Raw genomic sequence first — 12,345 nt, 5'->3', positions numbered from 1 at the left:
TCCTTTGTGAACAAATCACTATTGATGCCAAGAAGGTGTTCTTTTAAGCAAAGTTCCTGTTTCTTTAGCCAAAGCATGTATAATGGTAAAAATCTGTTTCACCACAAGGGTGTTCCTTTAAATAAAGTGTTCTCTTAGGAGATGTTCCTATACATGGACACTACTGTACCAGTATTTATGTTTTTTTTTGTAAATTAGCAAATAAGTGATACTGCTTTCTTAATACATAAACCTAACCTTTTAAATGCAGCAATCTAGTAAAGTTAACAAAACAAACAACAAAAAACACGTAGTTGCTAAGGTATTAGCAGATTTAGAAATAATCGTTGTGTAATCTTAAACTAACAGGAGCTTAGTTTATAATAAGCAGCCTATAGTACGTGTACTTGTTGGGATTTTAAAAAAATGAAGTTTACTGTTTAGAAGCATTTTAAGACAAGATTGTTTTAGCTTTTTTGGGGGGGGGGGGGGGGGGGGCTGTATTTAGTGTTGAATTGCCCCAGCTTTTGATTACGGGTTGATTTGGAGTACTACTTACCGGTCGTCAGTGCAACATGCAGCTAATTGTTGTCTGAAATGTTGATTTCAAGTACATTTTTATTCTGGATACATAGAACATATATTGGATGTATAAAACTTCTTTTTTTTTTCTTTATTTAAAGATTCCCTTTAAAACTTTGTTTGATTTTTTTTTTTTTGGACTGTTTGTATAAAAGTTTAGGCATGTCTCTGATAGCATTTCATTTTTTAATTGAATTCCAACATGGGTTCCCTGGAGCTTGGAAACTGGCTGTTCATAATTTAAGGCTCAAGATGTTTAAGATTTAAGGTAGACAGTTAACTGGACAATTCTGCCAGTTTGTTCTGTAGTTGCCAAATTCAGTTAGAATCTGTGTAGAAAAGACTTGCACAGATGTGGAATCAGTCAGTTTGAGGTCCATTCCTATAGCATGTAGCCTCTTTGCAATGTGAAAGACCAGTTTTTACTATGAAGGCTCTGGTTTTTTAAAACAACAATTGCAACTCCACAAACTACATTCTGAACCATCTGTGGATGTTTTTAAGTTTTAAATTAAGTGAATGATGAAACATTCAGAATTTTATGCAATATACCGTAACAGAATCAAACTTCCAGTAAGTTCAGCGATTCGCAACCCCACATTCTTAATGGTCATGTCCAGCATATGGTACTTTATGTTCATCATTTGGTCATTATGTTGGCTTTTGTATACTGCAATTACTGGTCAAACTAAGGCAGATGGTGGACCTGTGAGAAATAAACACACACACAGTACTATTGGGTCCATAAGGAGAACAGAAACCATTGCAAAATGCACAGTATGGGGTTAAGTGAATGGGAGTTCTTGCACTCTTCTGTTACATTCTTTAGCTTTATCAATGGGCTGTAGAACACTAGTCATCTTGGTGTAAAGTTAGCATTTATAATTTGTAGTGGAAAATGCAAGAAACCTGTCAATATTGATACTGATTTTCCTAATACATTCTACAATAGGTTAGTTTATTTTCTTTAAAACAAAACATTACAAGTAGATAATCAACTGTACCTTAAATTAATATTGGGCTAAAATGGTAATTAAATAAAAATAGTTTTGTATGATCAAACATCATCTTATCCTGTTTACTGTTATTAATTCTATGGCAAAGCCAACCCAAAACTAAGTCTGTGTTCTCGCTGAATTTGTTCGGAACTCTGTATGGTTTGGTTAGTTTGGAGTGTGGTGTGAACAACAGCTCACTTGGGATACAAACTGAACTGAGACCATGTCTTCAGTTTGCTTGCTACATGTTGACCTTATTAGATAGATGAGGAGGAAGTGAAGTTTCAAGGTTATTTTTTTGTAGTTGGCTGGTAGCATCATTCATTTTGTCTGGTATTCTGAAAAAATGTTGGTCAGAAAATTGGTAAAACAATGGGACAATATGGAAATGAAAGAAACGGGGGACCCTTTTAGATATTTGGGCAGAATTTGACAAAGAAAATTGTCTTTCCTTTTACTCCATTGCTCAGGATAACTCGCTTCAATAACAATGAAAAAAATATTATTTGTAAATAATTGAAACCTGCGCTGACAAAAAAGAACAATTCCTCAATCACTCCCATCTTAAAGATACTAATATGCATTGTAGACATGAACCTTGCAAATTACAATGAACATAAATTTACGCAAAAAAGCAAAAAACAAAAACACAGTACAAGTTTGCAAACCATCCATTGCATCTACTACCTAGCAACTTACTTTGTTATGTGGAAACTTCTCTGGCCAAATCTAAATCTGACAGTGTACAATGAAACTTCAACATGGAATGTTTTTTTTTTTTTTTGAACAAATTGGATAATAAATAAAGGAATTCGACCATATATACAAAAGGGACCAAAAGCAACCAAAGAAAACATGATTAATTGAAAATGTGCAAAGAAAACAAAGAAAAATGCATTCAAATTATTCGTCCCAGGGACCCTGATCATGTGGCACAAGATGGGGCTGTTCACTTTGGCTTGAATGGCCAGCACGATGGTGAACATGGCAACATAACCTTAACAGCTCTTGTCTTGTGTGTCTGATCCACAAACACGAAAAACATATATATATATATATATATATATATATATATATATATATATATATATATATATATATATATATATATATACACATACATACACACATACACACAGCTCTGGAAAAAATTAAGAGACCACTGCAAAATTATCAGTTTCTCTGGTTTTACTATTTATAGGTATGTGTTTGGGTAAATTGAACATTTTTGTTTTATTCTATAAACTACTGACAACATTTCTCTCAAATTCCAAATAAAAATATTGTCATTTAGAGCATTTATTTGCAGAAAATGACAACTGGTCAAAATAACAAAAAAGATGCTGTGTTGTCAGACCTCAAATACTGCAAAGAAAATAAGTTCAGATTCATTTTTAAACAACACAATACTAATGTTTTAACTTAGGAAGAGTTCAGAAATCAGTATTTGGTGGAATAATCCTGATATTCAAGCACAGCTTTCATGCGTCTTGGCATGCTCTCCACCAGTCTTTCACATTGATGTTGGGTGACTTTATGCCACTCCTGGTCATTTCAAGCAGCTCGGCTTTGTTTGATGGCTTGTGACCATCCATCTTCCTCTTGATCACATTCCAGAGGTTTTCAATGGGGTTCAGGTCTGGAGATTGGGCTGGCCATGACAGGGTCTTGATCTGGTGGTCCTCCATCCACACCTTGATTGACCTGGCTGTGTGGCATGGAGCATTGTCCTGCTGGAAAAACCAATCCTCAGAGTTGGGGAACATTGTCAGAGCAGAAGGAAGCAAGTTTTCTTCCAGGACAACCTTGTACTTGGCTTAATTCATGCCAAAGCTGCCCGATTCCAGCCTTGCTGAAGCACCCCCAGATCATCACCGATCCCGCACCACATTTCACTGTGGGTGTGAGACACTGTGGCTTCTAGGCCTCTCCAGGTCTCCGTCTAACCATTAGACGACCTGGTGTTGGGCAAAGCTGAAAATTGGACTCATCTGGGGGTGCTTCAGCAAGGCTGGAATCGGGCAGATTTGTCTTTGTGAAGGGCGCATGAATCAAGCCAAGTACATGGTTGTCCTGGAAGAAAACTTGCTTCCTTCTGCTCTGGCTCTGCATGCTTTGTAAAGATTTTACGTGAAAATGTTTGTTTACTGCACTGAGGTAGATCTGTCTTACAGCGCAGCAGTAACATTGCAAAATGCTCACATTCACGGCTATCTCCTAACATGGTAATCTACTGGAAATACACAGGACCTTGTTTTAAAGCTCTGACTCCTCTTTCCAACGGTATGTCGCAAGCAGGGCTGCCTCTCACAATGCCTGAATAAAAAGAGTTAAAGGGCCAGGTTGCTGGCAGGATATTTAACATTGGGTAAACCCTATAGAGTTAATAATTATACAGACCAGTCAGGCAGAGCCTTTACAAACCGTATTCTATTATTATCTCAAAGTTCCATTACAGGTGGTGTCCAGGAGAAATTAATATCTTCACTGCCACATTGTTTTAACCATCTAGATACATTAATGATGCAGATCTTTTTACATTTCCATTTTACATCATGTTTACAAAATATTCAGCCTGATATGAAATATGTTCCTCGGAGTAAATTAAACATAAAAAAATCTGGATCATAGGTAGAACTTTCTGGGTTTTCTTTTTTTCTCAGCCCAACTCTACATCATCAGAACGGGCAACTGCAAGAATAGCATCCCATCCACAAATCAGCAAAAAAATAATAGCCATTGAAGGTAAGCTTTTTATCTTTAAAATCAAATATTTAAATACAGTAGACACTGGAGTATGTGAAGTAATCCCCAATTTAGGCATTTGTCATATTTTATGTGGTGCATTGTTTTGTTCAATAATTTTATTATCTAATTACCATATTTTTGTTTTTGATTTACTATCTCAGAATCCTTTTTTAATTTCAATATTTTGTCCTTGGAATGTTGTGTGCCTCATAGTACGGTGGTTTGTACAGTGAAGTATGAACACAAATCAAAGGATTATAGAATATTCAATGTAGATTATACAACTTGTGTTTGTTTAAAAATCTATCTATCTCGTTTTCAGTGAGTAAGACATTGATGTTATTGTTAACACGAACATCTACCTCAGTGCAGCAGTATTTGCACTGCTATGTACCTTCTGCCTCATCTAACCCACTTCTGTTATTTTTGCTTTTTGTATGCTATGAAACATTTTTTTTCTTTTAAATATTCATTCTGGGTCGATTGCAGCGTACCAGTGACTTAGTCTGCATCAAGTGGACTAAAAAACGTTCTAGCAAATCCTGCAGCTCTGTACTAAGTTAGTCCTGATTGCAGTGTACCAAACAGCTAATCCTGAAAATTGGTTTTGCTATCCTGAACAAGTGGAACAAGTTAACCGATAATGAGGACTAACTAACTAATAAGTAATTACAAATGCGGATGGAAATTCACAATTTAAAGTGTAAAGACAAACGTGGGCATTTACGTGTACATTGTCGTTACTAACATTTGAAAAAAAAAAACATTAAAGATATTGAACCAGCAAAAAAGTCAGAAATATGAAAGAAGCAAATAATGAATATATTAACAATAAAATGGTAAAAGCATTTTTATTACATTATGCGTGATTCGGGCAAACACATTTAAGTAAAAGTACACCTATATTTATAGTATAATTGTCTTTTTATGCACATTCTGCACACGGATCATACTTGCATTTTAACTTGCTATTAGCCCATTGTTGCTTGACATTGAATGTTAGTTCTAAATGTGTTGTTTATATTTAATACTCATTACACTGACATTTCAGTTTAAATTGAATACATCAATCGTGCATGCTTTTTTATTATTTAAGTATACAGTATCTTATTGTGTAGCACTGTATTAAAGTTTGTGCAATATTTTAATGAAAAAACTAAACTATCTCTTTTGTTCCTCAATCATAATAAATTAGACAAAAAGGAAAAGGGTGCCACATTGCTATAGTAGTTTATTTAAACTAATGGATACATACGCCGTCTACCTAAGAAAATGAATAATTACTTAATATAGTGTATCAACAATATATTAAGGTACTTTATATCTTACATAGTGCAATTGTCAATTTTATTAAGGATATTTCTGTGACTCGTTGAGCGAACCTTACTGAACCAGATGCTTCAAAGGGTTCAGACTGAGGTTCAAAAGGCTTCACTTTCCACTTCACTAGTTTATAGACATCATTTCAGAGAATAATGGCTGTGTCTTTGTGTTAAAATGTGCTGTACAAATGTAGGACGAGCAGGTATACTAAGTTAGTCTTATACTTCATAGTACTCAGTTAGTCCTCCTGAACAGGATCATCTCACATCCGATTTGGTACACTGCAATCAGGATCTTGTTTAGTGATTTAGCGGATGGTCCACCTGTGGTGATTATCTTCTGGTGTTCTGCAACCGGGATTAACAAGTGCACTAACTTTGGTACAAGTAAGTGGACTAAACCTGCTTCATCCGCTAGTTAGATGCATCAAGTGGACTAACTTTGGTACACTGCAATCGACCCAGACTGATTACGTTTTCTCCCCATTCCTTACATTTTCGTGTAAGTATTTCAATTTAGTTTTTGATCAAGCTAGTAGTTACCACTCCCAGCAATTGCCACAATAATTGGACTTTGATTGGCCAACATAATCAGGGGATAATGTGTTTGTGAAGTGACAGAGAACTAATTTTTAAACGTGATTTGATCCTCGGACATCTAAACGTCTGTTGTATCATAGGATACAGTGTAGGGCTGCTTGTTACAATGTCAGAGTCAAATAAAGCAGCATTTTAATCAATTTTTTGGTAATTCGGAGTAAACCAGAAGTGCGGAACACTACATATACTGTACTTGCACACATCATAACTAGCTTTGTCTCTTGTTTTTGTATTAATAAACATTAACATTTAATACTTGTCTCGTCTGTTTTTTTTAGCGGCAATAAAGGCATTTAAGGAAGAGAGAGAGACACAGTCAGAAGGCAAAGACACTCAAGAGGTTGCAAAGCTAGAAGACCCTGTACAAAAGACACAATCAGTCCAAGAAAAGGATCACTCGGAGGACCTAGAACTAACCCTACCTGGAGATACTGCAGAAAGCATTAACCAGATAACTAAAACAGAGCATGTTCGTAATCTAGAAAGTAGTAAAGATACAGATATGACTGATGCACTGCCTGAGACCGTCATAATGCAGGACACTTCCAATGCCACTATATCAACCATTTCAAATGCCATTTCTCAGAGAAAATCACCAAAGAAGAATAACAAAACACAACCTAAACCTCAAAGTGAAGCCAGTGTTACAATAATACAACATACACACGAATCAGAGGGTGAAGAAAGTGAATTAGAAGAATCAGATGAAGAAGATAAAGAATATTTTGACGACAGTACAGAAGAACGTTTTTTCAAGCAGTCATCCATGTCTGAAGACAGTGATGGGGATGATGACGATTTCTTCATTGGTAAAGTTAAACAAACAAAGAAAAAGAAAAGTGACCCTGGCCTAAAACAGGAAAAGGGGAAAACGGAAGTCAGGAAATCTGAAAAAGAAGATACTGAGGAAAGCAGGCACATGTCAAACCAAAATAAATTACAGTCTGTATTTTGCAATTCTTTATCAGGATCAAAAGTATCAAAGCCGCTGGAACAAACGAGGTATGATTTGTTTTTTGTTTGAAGGCTGCGTATTCTGGAGAGTGAAAAAGCAATAGTTAAACACAGAAATAGAAGGACTTAAGTCTTAAGACTTGTAATGTTTGTTTTACTGTAACCCAAACATAAGTGGCCTTTTTGCAGTAAATGGCCACCTGCGATTCTCAATTCAAGATGACTGCATCTTGCAGTTCTTTTAAAGGATAGACTTTATTACCATATTTATTCACTGAAAGGCAGCAACGGTAACAAGTTTGTGAATGTTTAGGAATGTTTGAGAATATTTGTGTACTTGAGCACTGTCCAGGTTTAGTCTTGTGCAGCTACACCATTTGAGCCCTGTGTCCTCATTTCAACATAATACATGGTCGTTCCTAAAATGGTGACTGGTAATAAATCTGTTTCAAGTTCAGTCAGTTTTAATCTTGTTATAATTTACAGTACAGTCGGTGTCGCCTAATCTTGATACTGATAATCAGGATTTCTGCTTAAATAGAATACAACTCTATGAGACGGTTCTTCCCAATGCTATTTATGTTGTTTAATTGGGAGACGGTATTTTCAAATGATGAAAGGACTTTGCTTTTCAGAGCTAGACAGGTTTGTGTAGCACAGTGCATTGAGTATGTGATTACACTGTGACTTGCGTAAACCGTGTTGAACACTTGAAGGAGCTGGAGTCTCCTGTGGTTTCTCAGGCTGCAGTTGCAAAGAAAGTTGACGTGTCAGCATCGCCATGTCGTTTCATTCTTTTTTCATTTCATGTAGAAATAAAAAAGTGTTTTAATTTTGTTTAGGAATAAAAAAAAAAAACTATTGACTTTGTTTTAATTATGCATTTAACATTTAATCACAATGTGATCTGATTTCATTCGTTTTCTTTTCATTTAGAAACAAAACCTTGACTAATGTCTTCTCAAGTGCCTCTTTAATTGGGACGGCCGCTTATTCAGGATATGTATACTTCTCCTGAGGCGTACCGATAAAGTGGCACCGACCGTATTTACCAAAGTTGTAATTAATACAACTGCATGCCAATAGATCCAGTAGAAAATTAGAGAAGACTGTTGAGAATAAATGCAGTATGTATGTACTAACTTTGTGCTGTACCTTGGCGTGTAAATATATTCTTTCAGTTAGATATCCATTTTGTTTTCCAGGAAGTTTCAAGGAAAGCCTCAAGTGAACAAGGGGTCAGGTATGTTAAGCTTACACATGTTAAACCACAATAAAACTTTATTTTTCTGAGACTTTCAATAAAATAAAATAAAATAAATCAATATTAGCACAAGGGATCCTAGGAATCAGTTTGCTGTGGTATAATGCCAAAAAACACTGATTTTATACGCTGTGGGAGGTTTTTTAGTTTTACACTTAGAGGGTCAAAATACATGCAAGGCTTTTTTTGTTAGTTTGATAACCAAGTCAATACAATTACCATATTTAATCATCAATTTATGTAAACATACTAGTCCAGTAAAACTGCTTCCAGTGCAGAGGTCAGGTTGAACAAGACGTACAGTCACGTTGGAACGTGCCTGCGGTTTGCTTCAGTAGTCTTTAATAACGCTGGATACTGAACAAGCTGTTTACAGTTGCCGAAAACGGTCAAATTCATCCCTAAAGATCGGGTCAATGAGTCCAGCTCTATTTTAACAATAGCCATCAGGATGACAAAGACTACCTCGGAGATTAACCATTATTATTATTATTATTATTATTATTATTATTATTATTATTATTATTATTATTATTATTATTACTACTACTACACAGAAGTATTTGTAATGTTTAAAGTAAAATGGTAAGTTTGTTTATTTTATTGATTGATGGCACTGGTGAGCTTGTAACTTCCCTAGGATTTGAAAGTGTACAATAAATGCTTTCTGTGTTAACTGTTATTCAGTTATACAGTGGGTATCTCTTACAATGTTTAAGGGGGAACTTTGGCCTTTTTATTTTAATTGCAGAATAACGCAGATTTGTATTTTTTTTTTTTTTTTTTATTGCGGAAAACTAGGATCCCTGATAGTCACAATTGAAATATTGTATGTCATTTTTAAAAGGCAATCATTTAAAAAAAAAAAAAAAAAAAAAGGAGGGGGTGGGGGGGGGTGTTTAGTTTTTTTGCTTATTGAATGGCACATTATAGGAGGATAGATAACAGGTGTTTGTAATATTACTTAAAGTACTTAATTATATAGCACATAAGCTTCTTCCTGTAACCCTTGCAGTATGCACAGAGTGCATTAATAGTTTTAAAGATTACAATGCAGTAAAAGATTTGCATGGTGTATATAAACAAAATTTTAAAAAAATGTGGTAACAATTGAAGAGAATTTTCTAATCTAATATTTAAGAGCTATGTTGATTTTGAGTTCAATTTTACATATGAAAATAGAGAATAGACTTTTTTCTAATAAACCATTATGTTTATTATTTAACATAGGGCAGTGTTTTTGGAAACGTATAAATACATTTGTGGCCATTTAAAAAAAAAAAAAAAAAAATAGAAAGAAAAACAAAAATGACATAAATGAAAACGAATTAACTACAAAGTGTCCCCTGCAGCAAATAACTTAAAGTCAGAAACTTTACATACACTTCTATATTTTTTAAACGGTTAAGCAAAATTCTAAAGATTCAACACTTGGATAACCTTTAAACACATAACACACAAAACTATTGTCACACCTTCTAGTTTCTTGCATAGACAAAATACAGGGTGCCATTTATTTATTTAGTGTATGTTCCTAAAATACTGCTTTGTGGAATTATTTTTTTATCTCTATAATATTGCAACTGGAGACATTTTTTTGTTTGTTTTGTGCAGACTCATCCATAACTGCATAATCAATAAAAATAAAAGTATGTTTACTTTACTTTCTAGTCTAGTGTTACCTGCATTTGAGAAATGACTACATTCATTGCACCAACTAAACTTTTGTTTCTACAGCTGAGTTAAACAGACCCCAGTTTAAGAAGCAACTGCCTCGTGCTGCTGCCAGTCGGCAGTTCACAAGTAAAGTTCCACACGTGCAACAATCTCTTCATCCGTCATGGGAGGCAAGCAGAAGACGGAAAGAACAGCAGGCCCAAATCACAGCATTCCAGGGAAAAAGGATCAAGTTTGACGACGACAACTAATTTTTGTGTATAACTTCACTAGAACTGGGCAGAGTAATCCAAAATGACATGCAAAGTGCAAATAACGCAAGTTTTCAGTGTTTTAAATAGAAATCTCTTGGAGCACCAGCATTTTTGTTTCTGTACATATGTATTACTTTGCTCAACCTTTTAGACACTAAGTTCTACACAAATCCTAAATTATTTAGAATTTGATGAGTTATCATTCTTTGTATGTTGTACCTTGTCTTGTGAGCCATTACTGTTTTAAGGTTTATGCTGCAATTTAATGAAGATATGTAGTTTTCTCTTATTCTTTTTGGTTGTGTGTGTGCTATTGTTGACATGCATGTTATTTGAGGATGTTTCATAGTACCTATATCTGATATATAATGCTCCAACAAGAACACCTTTCACACCTGAAAGAACTAGAGACAGCCAGTGTTAATAATAATGCCTATGATACCTGACTTATGGGACACACTGTACATTTCTCAATATTATAAGCAGCTAAGTTCATCACATTTGTAAGCACCTGGGGCTATAATGGAATGCATGGCAGTGCAAGTCCCATATGCCATCTTATAAAATGCTTAGTCTCAGAGGATATCTGAGTATTGCTTTCCGTGTATAGCATATTTACATACATAGATGATTAATGTGATCTACCAGCTTCAGCTTCAGTTTGCATGCTTAAATATAGCAGGAAATGTAAAATGCATTTAAGACAGAGTAAATGTTAAAGATAAAGATTGTTAACTGTTTGTGTGTTGGGTCTGAAGAATGAAACATTTGACTAGCACATTTGTCGTCATGGACATATACTAGATTATATCTAGGCTTGCTCTTTTCCAACATTTATTTTTCAGGCGCTCACAAAATTATGTAATAAAATTGTTTTTTAAGTGGCTCGGACAATATTTTTCCATGTATTCTTTGTGTCTAACAAGAAGCCGGATTCATGGTGGTTGTAGGTGTGTTTCATATATAAAGATAATAATTCAGTATTATCTGATCTCAGCTTTCAAAAAGAAAAATACAGGTTATTTTTAAAAGGTTAATGCATTTCAGGTATTGATTCATTGCAAACACTGGGTCTGATAGTCACAGTATCCAGGTAGTGTAAGAACATGTGCTCTATCTCCCTACATGGTGTGATCAGTTTTTTAATTTTTTTTTACAAGTTTTAAAAACTGAAAAGTCACAGACAATGAATGGAAGTAAGAAGAATGCAAAGGAAAATAACTAAGTCAGAAGTTATTTTCATACAGCTATACACTGTATGAATAACCCAGGGCAAGCCCTCCAGGTACAGTCTTGATTTTTTTTAGTCATGTAAATGAATTAAATAAGTGCTCATACTGTCAGCAAATGCTTAAAGTTCCAAATTGAAAGGACACAATATTCTATCTATAGTATGGATCCAGAGTAGCAATGTATATGCTACCCCAATGTAAGACACGAGAGAGAAGGTACATTGAGCACCACCATTTATTCAAGTACATTTTCCATTAAAGATACAGAAATGTAAAGTAAGAATATGAAAGGGCAATAAGAATACAAAGCTACTATTTGTAAATGCCATACAGGAGTTATATAGCAATCGGGTAATAAATGTTCTTTTTTTTTTTTTTTTAAATGCTAGAAAAACAAGGAAATAAGTATTTTATCTACAAAGCTGCAACATTTAGTGGCATTTAACTTTTACCTGCACACTAGTTACAAAGAAAATTGAAATCAAGTTCCAAGTAGGCTAATAAATTAGCACTTGTTTTTACTTAACAGTAAGACACTTTAAAAGAGCGTTTATTGCAAGACTAGACGTAGCCACTGCGTATTCCTGCATACGTGGACTACATAGTTTACAGACTGGAACTTGTCCAAAAAACATTTCTGGTATTTTGCATCAGGATGTGAAACCTTAGTGTGTGGTCCTATACAGATGACCTCACATTACATTTGTATATTGAGTGAATAATCACATAAATATG

At 34.6% G+C, this 12,345-nt stretch overlaps 1 protein-coding gene across 1 annotated transcript in view; it reads left to right on the top strand.

The window, feature by feature from the left end:
• LOC121302565 (serum response factor-binding protein 1-like) overlaps positions 1–12,056 on the top strand; it is a 53,720-nt gene extending 41,664 nt beyond the window's left edge. Inside the window, exons 5-8 of the mRNA XM_041232568.1 lie at positions 4,223–4,304; positions 6,508–7,231; positions 8,389–8,426; positions 10,185–12,056. Of these exons, the coding sequence (XP_041088502.1) occupies positions 4,223–4,304; positions 6,508–7,231; positions 8,389–8,426; positions 10,185–10,375 (1,035 nt within the window). The 3' untranslated portion in view covers positions 10,376–12,056. The remainder of the gene's footprint in view (positions 1–4,222; positions 4,305–6,507; positions 7,232–8,388; positions 8,427–10,184) is intronic.
• Positions 12,057–12,345: the final 289 nt, after the last annotated feature.

The sequence above is a fragment of the Polyodon spathula genome, chromosome 2 (genome assembly GCF_017654505.1).
Source record: "Polyodon spathula isolate WHYD16114869_AA chromosome 2, ASM1765450v1, whole genome shotgun sequence".
Classification (NCBI taxonomy): domain Eukaryota; kingdom Metazoa; phylum Chordata; class Actinopteri; order Acipenseriformes; family Polyodontidae; genus Polyodon; species Polyodon spathula.
This window is presented reverse-complemented; position numbering and strand designations above follow the sequence as displayed.